Source organism: Lemur catta, chromosome 1 (genome assembly GCF_020740605.2).
Source record: "Lemur catta isolate mLemCat1 chromosome 1, mLemCat1.pri, whole genome shotgun sequence".
Classification (NCBI taxonomy): domain Eukaryota; kingdom Metazoa; phylum Chordata; class Mammalia; order Primates; family Lemuridae; genus Lemur; species Lemur catta.
In genome coordinates, this window is record NC_059128.1 from 70,495,721 (window position 1) to 70,508,923 (window position 13,203).

The 13,203-nt window shown below is 33.3% G+C and overlaps 1 protein-coding gene across 2 annotated transcripts in view; it reads right to left on the reverse strand.

The window, feature by feature from the left end:
- AQR (aquarius intron-binding spliceosomal factor) overlaps nucleotides 1–13,203 on the reverse strand; it is a 98,663-nt gene that overhangs the window by 80,970 nt on the left and 4,490 nt on the right. For both annotated transcript variants that reach the window (XM_045527806.1, XM_045527812.1), the window contains exons 2-5: nucleotides 12,806–12,862; nucleotides 9,945–9,985; nucleotides 4,960–4,995; nucleotides 1,229–1,349 (exon numbers count right to left, since the gene is read on the reverse strand). In XM_045527806.1, coding sequence (XP_045383762.1) covers nucleotides 1,229–1,349; nucleotides 4,960–4,995; nucleotides 9,945–9,985; nucleotides 12,806–12,862 — 255 coding nt within the window. The remainder of the gene's footprint in view (nucleotides 1–1,228; nucleotides 1,350–4,959; nucleotides 4,996–9,944; nucleotides 9,986–12,805; nucleotides 12,863–13,203) is intronic.

The window sequence follows — 13,203 nt, forward strand, 5'->3', positions numbered from 1 at the left end:
TCCAAATACACATCTTCAGTCCAGATTTCTCTTTTTAGCTCTATAACCTTAGATTCCTTGGTTTACCAGACAATTTCATCTAGGTATTCCAAAAGCAGTTTAAACTAAATATGTCCAAAACTCAATTCAACAGTTTTGTATCCTTCAAAGTATTCCTTATCCTCTATTACCTATCTTGGTAAATGGTACCATCATCTATTATACACGGTTGCCTAAGCCTAGAAGTTTATTGAAAACAAAACCTTTTCTAATACTACTTCAATTAATTATCAAATCTAATCAATATCCTTTCTAAATCTGTGTTTATCTTCAAAATCTGTGTTGTTACTTCTGTATTTCAAGCCCCAATCACCAAAGTGGTCTTCAAAACATGTAAACTGATCAGGTTATTCTCTGGCTCAAAAAATTTTCCCTCTTCCTTTCTATAACAGCTTAAGGCAACTTGAAACAATATCTCGGATCTCTCAATAAGACATAAGACTCAAATGTGCCCCGAGATGGCAGTCAATTAATATTTGAGAGAACTGCCCATGGTTTTATCTTAAAGACTCTAACACCTTCTCACTTTGGAGACCATTCTCTCAAAAGAGATGAAAAGAATTCATGCCTTTTATTCATGTAAAAAGTCTGACTAGAAGAGAAGAAACTCTTTTGGTAAGGTAACCATTTTACAGTGGGCAAAGAAAACCTGGATTTTGGACTGCTGGTGACCAAGCCTCTGTTGTACTAGCACAAAAAGAAAACATCAGTTCATGAAAAATTTCAAAAAGGAAAAACATCCCAAATCAGGGATAAAAAGAAAATTGAAATTACAATGAAAACATCCGTCTTGACTGTGGAAACACTTCTTTATTCAAACAAGTTTATACCCCCTGTTGTGAAACAAGACACTGAAAAATATTATCTCATTTGAACATTATCTATTTGCACTTTATAAATACAACTTTCTCTTTGCCAGCTCCTGATGTAAGTCTTATAATACATGCCATTCTTTATTTTAAGCACAAAGCAGAAAAATAATTCCACATTTGTAATTTTTCAATTCATAGTAAATTAGTTTGAAGACAGTATTGAAACTGAAAGAAAACTGCTATCTTTCACATATCCATTCGTCTTCTCAATATTTACCTTAATATTGGGTAAAGTTCTACTCTAAAAAAGTTCTGTTCCTTTGTAATGACTTAAGTGGGCACAGTATGAAAGCTATAAAGTAATTTAAATCTGTTACCTCCCATGCAGGGACATTTTCTCTGAACTTCTCATTCACCATACAGCAGATTGACATTAAATAGGCCTTGCTGGACACCTCTGGAGAATAATTCATCCAGAGGTAATTTTCAAGATACTGGCTGTAAAGAGTAAAAAGTCACAGAATATTTCATTAGTTACCATGACTCATTGGAATATATCGCTCACCTGGAAAGCTGTATTATTTATGACTTTCTGAAAACATTTTCAAAATCTATATTTATGATTTGAGAATCCTTCACAAATTTATCAGTAATCTAGGTCACTGCTATAGAAAATTTGGCCTTGGAGAATGACAGTTTTATACTTTCAAGTAATAAGACATCCAAGGTTCCAACATGCATACTTATCACCATCAGACCACTGGATAGTCCCTTATCTAAGCCTCTTCATGAAGTAAAAAACAAAAATACCTGATAAATTATCAGCTCTAAAACAAAATTATATGATGGGCACTCTTACTGACAAAAGTATCTGAGACATTAACGCTTACTCATATCAAGACTTGAAATTGCTTTCAGAAAAAAAGAGAACTAACAATTAAAAAGAGGCTTTTAATATTTAATTTACGAGGTATTCGACATAAGTCAGTTTTCAAGGTAACTGAAAATTTCCCCTCTACATGCCATAATTCTTATTTTAAGACCTTGGAGGAAATATTCCTGCACAAATTTAAATATTTCTGATTTCTCACACAACACGTAGCCATTTGTTACCACTCAAGATAGTTATAAACATTAACTATGACACTGGGCTATAAAATACTCTCAGGCACTAATGGAAAAAAGCAGGACTTCTTGCTTCTGCTTTAAATCACTAAATGTGTACAATTTTTCACACACACACACACGCACACTGTTAAGTGTTTTAGATTCTTCTATAGCACTACAGGTTTTCTACTTTCTCTTATGCTTCAAGGATTCCATGAGTTTACCTTCAGCAATCCTTTTTGCTTAATTTGCAACAACCTAGAGAACTGGGTAAGATTTTACCAAAAATAATGATCAAAAGGATCCAAGTGAAAGATTAGAGTGCTATTTCACAAATAAAATAAGGGAAGCTTCATTTCATTCTCTTCCTTTTTTCTGAATTATACCCTTAAGAACTTCCATCAGCAATAGTTAATGTTTATCTTTGTCTAACATTTATTTCATGACAGTTTAACTGGGTGTATAATTCTAGGTTGAAAGTGATTCTTTTCTATTTAAGATAACGGAATGAAATGTCTCATTCCATTATCTTCTCTATTACTACAAGTGAAAAGTCTACAATCTATTTGTCCTTCCTCCTCTTTGAGTAATCTGTCTTTTCCCTTCAGTAGATTTTAAGATCTTGATTCTGTCTTTGCTGCTCTGTTCAGGATTTTAGAATCTAAAAAACTTGTGTTTTTCATCAACTCTAGAATAAAAAAATTCTTGACAATCATCTCATCTAAACTGCCACTCCCCCATTCTCTCTAAATCTTTTCTGAAACTTTTACAGTGCCTTCTCCTTCTAGCCTTCATGCCTCTTATTTTCCTTTCACATTTTTCCTCTTTACTTTTCTTTGCTACTTTCTAGTTAGTTTCCTCGATCTATCTTCCAGTTCACTATTTCCCTCTTTAGCTGTGTCTAACCTGTTATTTAATTTGCCCATTGAATTTTTAAGTATCAGTGATTTTTATTTCCATTTTTCCAAGTCTGTCCAAATTTGGTGTGTTTCTTGCTCACACATTCTGTTTCTTCTTTAATACCCTTAATAATTTTAAACATGATGATTTAACAGTGTGTATCAATTATTTAATTATCTGAAGTTCTTGGTGCGGGCAGTGAAATCTAATTCTGTTCTTTGTTATTTACTCTTACTTGTAGTGGATTATTACCCTAATATGCTCTGTATTTGGGAGTGTGAACTCACCTTTATCAGAGTATTATATATAGAAATTTTTTTGCAGTATAGTTGAAATACACATCCTTCCAGAGTATCTTTGTATTTGTTTCTGTCAGATGCCCTAGGATATCATTGGCTTGCTACAGCTTTTAATAGCAATGTCTTGTCTTGGGTGTTATCTGACTACACAGCAAACTCCAAATCCATACTTTCCTTTTTTTTAGATAAGGAAATTGAGGCAATGAGAGTCAATGATTTACCTATGATACAGGTATAGTTCTTACTTCAAAGTACATCTCTGTTCTCCATACTTAAGGATTAATTTAATAACTCCCTGATTCTATTTCAGCAATCACAGCAAATGTAATTGATATATAATAATATCTCATTCCAATGACTTTCACCAACAAAAACCCTTTTCTTTCTCAGTTCACTTTCCTGTACCCTAGCTACCTTCTCCATGACATCTCATTTTCCACTCTAGCAAAAGACAATCAGTTACTCTCTACTACAAACTTTAGGCTGTTTATGTCTGGAAGTTGACCCAGAGAAGATTACATTCTTGTATAAAAATTACATAAAAGTCCTGGAAAGTTAACAACCCACTTTCTGAGTTCTTAAAAATCTTTCACTGTCATTGATGCTTTCAATCTGTTTTGTGGCTTTCTACTTCAGCTCCTGCAATTCTCCTCATTTCTGGACTCTAAAATTCTGGTTAATTCTAATTGCATATTACTATCCTCTTGATTTTTATCTGGCTTCTTGAAAGGAGACATGATATGGTAGAAAAAGCATATTCATCTAATGGCTAGATGGGTCCAATTTCTAGCCTCAGTTTTCTCCTCTATAAAATAAGATCTTACTGGTGCTAGTCTAAGGATTAAATACTATAATAATATCGTCTTAGGATACAGGAGACACTCAATTTACTAGCTAATTCATAACTATAAATATCAATTTTGCTCTATAAAAAGGATAAGATCTCCTACTTCATCTACTTCATGCTTTTTTGGGGGGGAGGGGTGAGGATCAAATCAGTTTATGTAGGGAGAAACAGTTATTAATACTGAGGCTCTGACTTCTGATGCAGACCAGATCTCAAGGAAATATAGAGAAGTTAAAAAACCATGAGCTTTGGCATCAGACACTGGCATCCAGCTCTGCCAATTACTTAACTGCATTATCTTGAACAAATTACTTAACCTCCCTGATCTCAGCTTCTTTCTTCAGTAAATGGAGAGGATAATACTTACTTCACTGGATTGCTCTGAATGCTTTGTATGTAAAATGTTTAACACTGCGTAGCACAAGCAAATGTTCTGTTCAATAAACAGTAAATATTACTATCATCAACAACAATCCTGGCTTTTATTTTCATAATGGTCACACTTTGTAACATAATCTAATCTACCTTCATAATCTAAAAATGGTACACTCTCTTTAGTCTGAAATATTTATGTTACCAGTGGCTAGGTTGGAACAATGCTACCTTGATAGTAACATTTTAGCCCGGCAGGAAAAATAATTGGCTATCAAATGCACTCCAATTTATTCCCACTGATCACTATCTAAACCAGGTAAGAGTTCAGAAATAGTCAGCACATGCTATCTTAACTAGTAAGAAACAAATATAAATACAAGTTATTCTGACAATGGAGCTTCATCTTTGAAAACAAAGACTATCATACACATATTCCAAAATAAGCCAACCACAAAAATATAAATCTTCATGAATACAGAATTATTAAAATTTTCTTAACCACTCGCAGAAATATACAGAAAATTTAGCTAAAAATTAAATCACATTTTCACCTTCATCGAAGTAATGACTTTTAACTCACCTAAATTCCAACAGCATGATCTTTCTAATAGCAAACCTGAAACATAAAAAATTAAAATAGAGAATATAAACATTTCAGAGTTATTAATACAAATGTGTTTTGGAATCTTTTATTTTCATATTAACTTACATATCAGAATACACAATATCAGATCACAACTGCCAAAAGCTCGCCCCAGTCTCAACTTCTTAAGCAGTAACCAACGTGCATTTATTTAATGCTCAAATGGAAACATTCTGCTAAAAACTCATGTCTTTCTAAAAGCATACAGGATATAGTCCTATCTATATTGCAAATGTGGAAATCAGATGTCTCCTAAGCTTCTTAGTGTTCACAGTGAGCCCAAAATATCAGACTATTGTGGAGAAAATATCAGATATTTCTCTTTATTATACTCTTTTTTAACAGAAATATTTGTTTTATATGAATAAAAATGCTATAGTCATAGGGTATTTCTCCAAGGGCAGGTTCAAAAGGCCACTAATTTAGTTTTAGCATTTTGTAATACTGGAAATAAAGTAGACAGACCAGAATACTGCTAGATAATTTCTGGCTGTGCAAATCAAATGTGCATGTATTATGAATTTATACTACCACAAGAGACCATCATCCTGTCAAAATCCTATTTCACTGATTTCTGATCTCTTAAATAGTTTCAATGAGCAAGCAATGTCACAGAACTTCAGTGAGAATGGAATGAAGGTCTTTACTTTATGCAAAAGCACAAAAATAGAAGAACACTGCTAAAGTACTGGCTTCAACAGCCAGCCAGGCAGCTGATGGATATGACTTCCTGAGTGACACACTATAGATCTCCACCTGCAGACATTTCACTTGAATTGCATGTTAGACAACAGAATTCACCCAGCGTCCACTATGCACAGAACTGCACAATTAATTTCTTCAGCTACAAATAGGACCTCATGATAAAAGAGAGAAATTCCTGGCTCATGAGAAAACAGACCAATATTCTAGTCATGACTCAGTGTTACCTTGGCAGCGTCTTTCAAACATTCTGGGACTCAGTTTCCTTATATAGAAAAGAGGCAGAGCAGCCAACGTTTCTTTTAGATTACTAAACAAGTAAAAAGTCTTGATAGATCAAGATAAAGCCAAAGCACTCTAAAAAACACTCAATTCCTCTTCTAGCAATCTTGGCAGTATTCATTAAATTTGGAATTTTATACTTTGGCCAGTGAACTCTCTGAGACAGATAAAGTGAACATAACTAAAGGTGTACATATAAGATACCAAAATGGGTCAAAGAACTAGACATCATGTCAGAAGAACTTTAAAGTATGAAAAGGTATGATTAATAATCACAAATATAAACAATCTGAAGGATTTGTGAATAGCTATTTTTTTTAGTTACCAATATTTACCGAGAGCATGCATTGTGCCCGACACTGTAACAATGACTTAAAATGCATTTCATTAAATACTCCCAAAGTTGGATAATTTATGTACAACAAACTGGGTCTGTTAACTATATCATTCACTCTGATAAGGAAAAGAGGGGGAGTATGAAAAGGTGAGTTCCTCCACTGCTATAATTTCCCCCTGCTTCCTCTCTTGGGATATGACTGTGAAGGTCTGGAGCTGTGGCAGCCTTTTTGCAACCACATAGGAAAAGCCAAACAAAAAAAAATTTTTTTAAGAGACTGACAAGAGCCTTGACATTATGAACTTCTGAACTACCTACTTCCAGATTTGTCAAACAGATGATTAAAAAAATAAATAATAGTGAACAAAAGAAGTCAGCCACAAAAGAGTATATACTATGTGTCTCCATTTATTTAAAGTTCAAAAGGAAGCAAAATTATAGTGTTTGTGTTTGCATGCTTACATATAATAATGTTAAAGAAAAGGAATAAGCAGAGAGTTTCTGAGGCACTGACAATGTTCTGTTTTGTTTTTATTTTTACCTAGGTGGTGGTTATGAATTATTATTATAATTAATAAGGCTATATATGTCTGTTTTATGCTCTTTTTTGTGTTGTATTTCATAATAAAAGGGTTTACACATTTCAAACAAAAATAAATACACTTGAGCAAAATTAAATTGCTCTGTAAGTCACCTCCTTTTTTTTTTTAAGCACAAAAACCACTTAGATGGATTCATAACAGGATTAATAGTCACACAAAGTGTACAGGCTAAGAGATTTCTAGAGGGCAATGGACTCTGTCTTATTTAAGAATAGAGTATTGATTAAGAGCCAGAGAACCAGGATTTAATACTTGGCTGTGCTTCTAACTACTGGGAAACATCTTAGGCAAGTTACTTAACCTCTCTATTCGCTGGTTTCCTCACCATAAAATAAGGATAATAATAGTGTCACAGGGCTGTGGAATAAATGAGCTCCTATATGCAAGGGGCTTAGAACAGACTCTGGCACATAGTAAGCACTTAACAAATAACAATTATTATTTTTAAAATATTTTAAAATGAAACTTGGATGAAAATATATTAAGACAAGCTTGCCAAATCTGACAATGGCAAGAACAGCAAAAATGAATCAATTGTGTAATATATCATACACTACATAGTGACTGGGTAATAGGACCTTTTCAGAGCTAATTTTGAGATATGAGAAATGATTATTTATTTATACATAAGAATATTAAGAACTGATTATTTCTCAGATACCTCCTGGAAAAACAAGGTTGATGTACAAAAAATGAATATTATGAGTACCTTAATATATAACATTAAGAGTATCTTATGGCTATAAACTACTTTGATAACCTAAAAAAACCAATTAATAAATATTACACCAAACCATTCCTCTAATACTGAGGATACCATGAGCATACAGCTCAGCAAAATGACACTAGTCTAGATAGCTGGTCTTTTAAATTTTTAAATACATACTACAGTTTATGTGTTATAGAAGTGCTTTTAGTATTCAAAAATGTGTACAAGATGATAAAATAGCTATTAAAAGTGCCATGATAAATCTTAGCAAACCCTGCCAATGACACTTACTTCTTTCAGCAATTAAATATAACGCAGCCAAGTCTACATGGCTTAAAAATCACTGGAAGCTTTTAGTTATTTTGTTAAAAAAATTATCTTTGAAGAAAAATTTTAACAGCAAGTGTTTAAATGAAAAACAAACAAAACCCAAACAATTTCTATCCACTGGAATGAAAGCCTCTTCTGAAGATTCAAACTAATTTTCAGATTGGTATATCCTCATACCAATGGAACACGGTAAAAAAAAAAAAAAAAAAAAAAAGGATCCTAGAGTTCATCTACTCATTCATCTTTAGTTAAGTTTTCTCAGGCAATTTCACCCACACCCACTCACAAACTAAAAAGTCACATGTATCTGCTTCAATGTCATATCTTCAGAGATTTGCCTAATTATCCTATCTAAAATAGCAGCCCTTGTCACTATCCCCTACCCACACTTTAATTCATTGCACTATTGCCTGACATTACATCACATCTGTATGTTTCTTGCCTGTCTGCCTCACTAGAATGTAAGCTCCACGAAAGTAGGAACTCTATCTCCCTGTTCCCTGTTGTAACTTTAGCATCAAAATGGTGGTTGATACAAAGTAGGCTTAACCCAGTCTCTTCTGAACTAAATACCTACATACCCAACTACTTATTCTACATCTCCAACTCCATGGCTCTTAAGTACCTAGCATTCAAGACATCCAAAAGTGAACAAATGATCCACCCAGCCCTACCCCTAACAATAGCAAAAGTCAGTAATAGCACTGTTAACACCCAGCAACTTAAGCAAAAAATTCTGGGGTCATCTTTGATTCTTCCCTTTCCCTCATCTACCATATCCAAACATCAAGTCTCTTCATTTCTTTCTCAAATTGACAATTCCTCTCCTTCCCAATTTTTTAAACAAGTCCAAGCCATCACTATCCTGAAGCTGACTACTTCAATACTCACTTACTTAATTTCCTGCCTCTTGTCCCTCCAAATCCAAATTCTCTTTTCCTAATGTCACCATTGTGCTTACAACTCTTCATTGAAAAGCTTCCTATTGCTTTTCAGATAAAGAACAAAATCCTCAACATGGCCTTTAACTCTGCCTACCTCTACAGGCTCATGAATCAATCATTATAACAAAAAATTCAAAATAACCAGCCTCCTAGTTTGACACTGCCATAGGTTTTTCTTCACAATATTTAGCAAAATTTACTTCCTAAGGTTCAAACACATGAAAAATATCAAATATTTTATAAAATCTGTAGCATTCATAATATAAATGTTTCTATTTCATATTAAAACATTTCATCAAATATCCTTTTAAAATACTCACTGGTCATACATGTCTATAGATACACACATGGAAAGATGTTCAAGATATATTGTTAAATTAAAAAAAATAGCATGATGGAGAATCATGTAGAGTATAAAACCTTTGCTGTTTGAAAAAATGTGTGTGGAGGGCTGGGAAACAGAACAGACATATACATAGGAAATAAATCAGGGGTTAAAAGGCAGGGAAAAATATTTATTGAAATATCCCTTCCCTTCCTATATACTGTTCAAAAATAATTTTTTTCAAATTTTATTATATATTTTATATATTATGTAAATGTATGTTATATATTCATAAATATATAAAATATATTATTTTGAATTTATTAGTATATATGTTTTACTTTTAATTTTTTAAGAATATTTTTTAAAAGACTAGTCAGAAATGATAAGAAAATTAGTATTAGTTGAACGGAAATAAAATCTTCAGGTTTACTTTCTCTCACACTCCTTCTAAAGACAAATAAACTCTCTAGGATTTAATTCCTCCAATCTGAGCCAAAAATTAGAAGGCAAAGAAATAATTTATCACTTGTCAGCACCAAGATACAAAGTTTTTCTAGCCACCATCTCCCTGATGACCAATTCAAAAAAGAAATAAAAGTTCCAAGTTACGATCACAATTAGAAGCTCAGACAATATCCAACCTGGTCCACCCCTAATGCCAATGTATAAAATTTAAACTCATTCCTACCTTGATTTGACAATTTCTTTCTCATATATATCTTCAATCACCTGTTATCAAAAACATAAAATGTTTAATATCTCAAATAACTTTTTTAAAGATCCTAAATTGATAGTTTTCAATTGGTGAGATTATACGAAATAAATTGGTTTAGGAAAGCTACCAAATATTACTGCTACTGGCCTGGTGTGGTGGCTGGCTCACACCTATAATCCCCCAGCACTTTGAGAGGCCAAAGCAGGAGGATCTCTTCAGGCCAGGAGTTTGAGATCAGCCTGGCAATGTACTGAGACTCCGTTTCAACAAAAAATAAAAAAATTAGGCAGGTATGGTGCACACCTGAAGTCCTTCCTAGCTACTCAGGCGGCTGAGGCAGGAGGATCATTTGAGCCCAGGAGTTCAAGGTGCAGTGAACGAACTATGATTGCACCACTGCACTCCAGCCTGGGCAACAAAACAAGACCCTGTCTCTTAAAAAAAAAAAAAAAAAAAGAAAAACCCTACTGCTATTGAAATAACACTTAATAAATTTTTTAAATAATGATATTACATTTCTCAAAATGTAAAATAACAGAAAGCAAAGTACAAAAAGATAAATAATAAAATATATCTAGCCCAGAAGGATTCATTAAGATGATTTATATCAATAACATTTCTAGAGAAAATAAAAATTTACAAGGTCAGGATATTTTTAAAAACTCAATTTTAAAGTTTTAATTGTGACCAGACTCCATTTAAGAGTCCTAACAATGTGTTTTACAGAAAGTAAAAGTGTGAAGACATAATAGAAACAAATGTTAATCGTTACATCCTGTTATCCAAATGACCATGACAAAGGCTCGGAATTTCCATTCATTTGAATTAGACTGGGCAGAATGGTGAAATACTTAAGAATTCAGGCTCTGGAGTTAGAAGCCTGGTTCAAAACATCCACCTTCACTGCTGATGGCTGGGACCCTTGGGCAAGTGGCTCCTGACCTATCTACGGCTCAGTTTCCTTACCCACAAAATGGATCTAATAATACAAACTACTATACAAGGTTGCTGTAAATAAAATAAGACAGGGCATATAAAGAATTAGTACAGGCCGGGCGCGGTGGCTCACGCCTGTAATCCTAGCACTCTGGGAGGCCGAGGCGGGCGGATCGCTGGATCTCAGGAGTTCGAGACCAGCCTGAGCAAGAGCCAGACCCCGTCTCTACTAAAAATAGAAAGAAATTTTCTGGCCAACTAAAAATATATATAGAAAAAATTAGCCAGGCATGATGGCACATGCCTGTAGTCCCAGTTACTCGGGAGGCTGAGCCAGTAGGATCGCTTAAGCCCAGGAGTTTGAGGTTGCAGTGAGCTAGGCTGATGCCACAACACTCACTCTAGCCTGGGCAACAGAGTGAGACTCTGTCTCAAAAAAAAAAAAAAAAAAGAATTAGTACAAATCTTGGCACATAGTGAGCCTTCAATAATAGTTATTGGTAGCAACAGAAGTTAATAGTAGTGCTAGTGTTAAAAGTAGTGAAAAAAAAATCCTGTACAATTATGAAGTTCTTCAATATGGTATGATATTATTATATGGTAAATATAATATCTTTTAACTGCTCTAAGGACATTTGTGCAATAAATGCTTGTGGGTGGAGGAGGGAGGGAGATGATGAGGAAAGCAAGCCTTGTTCAATCTAGAAGAAATTCTGTTATTGCTTTTCTTTTAATAAAAGTTAAATTAAATAATAAAATGAAGGACATCATTATCTTTAAATACTAACCTGTAATAAAGTTCTTCTGAAGAGGCATACCTAATTTCATCTACAATTATCTAGTAAAAACTAAAATGATCTGGATATGAGTTTAATTTCTAAAAAACCTTAACCTAATTAGATTCAACTCAATGTAGTAGTGCCATCAGAATATTTTTATTAATGAAAAATTATCCTAGAGACCCCCAGCTCCAAAACATACAAACACAAAAATAAAGAGCATATAGTACAATAAAGCAACACTGCTGATAATTAAGAGTAATTAATGAATGCCATGTTTATGAATATCCTCCTAAAGAATAAAGTAGGATTACTGACAAAACAAAAATATATAAGGATTTAAGCTCAAGTAATGTATGAAATTTTGGGTTAAAAAATTCATTTTTAGCAAGGGTACTTAAAGTATTACCATTCAATTTATAAGAGCAGAATTAAACTGAGTCTTCATTACTTGTTGAATGATGTGTAATATGTCACATCTATTTCATTTAAAGATCTCTCTTTAAGAACTTATTCCAATGAGAATTAACTCTACATTTAGGAATTTTTCCTTTCATTTTTTCTAAATTGGCTCAATTGAACCATAAGTCCATTCCTTATTGACTATTACTGGTCCCTAGTCATCTAACCCCTATGCTATACAACCCCCACTTCTTCCATCATTATTACAGACCTTTATCTCATTCACCAATCTAAAAGCAAAAGAGAACACAATAGATTTTATCCTAAATGAACTGTCAAAAACTTACACAAATATTTATATATATTTACAAAGACATTATATGATCATTTATAATGATAAATTAAAAACAAGCTAAGAATCTACAAACAGAAAAATGGTTAAATAAATTATATACACACACATTTTTTCAAAAGCTTAAAGGAAATACAACAAAATGATAAGAGAATTTATCTCTGGGTAGTGATTTTTATTTTCTTACATGTAATTTCTGTATTATCCAAAGTTTCTAGCAGAGTAATTACTAGTTTGATAATCAAAAAACTGTATTTTTAACTTTTAAAAAAATTCTGGAAAGCTTTTGTTCAATTAACCCTTAAAAAAGAGATACAAAGAGCACAATATTTTTTAAAAGTATCTTGCAAACCAAAAATACTTACCTTTATATCAAAAGGTGATTTTTTCTTGATGTGGGGAGCCCAGTATTTACATGCTAACTGCAAAAGTAAACAGTATAAGCAGTAAGTCATATATTCATGCCATTGTGAGCTAGAAGACTGACAGCATTCAGTGAGAAGCTATTTTTTAATAATGCACTACTGGCATGGGGGGACAGAGTAATTCTGAAGTGACTATACAGGCATGCAGGCCAGTTAGCATCCTTGGCCCCAGTCCACTAAGTGGATTTTGCACCTGCAACCTGCCACTGTAATTTCAAAAAACCAAAACATACTTCTCTAACCACCCCTAAGGAAACAATACAGCCCAGTTAATAACCACACAGTCAAACACCTTTAGCACTGTGATAAGGAAACCCTGGTCTAGAAAAAAATAAGTG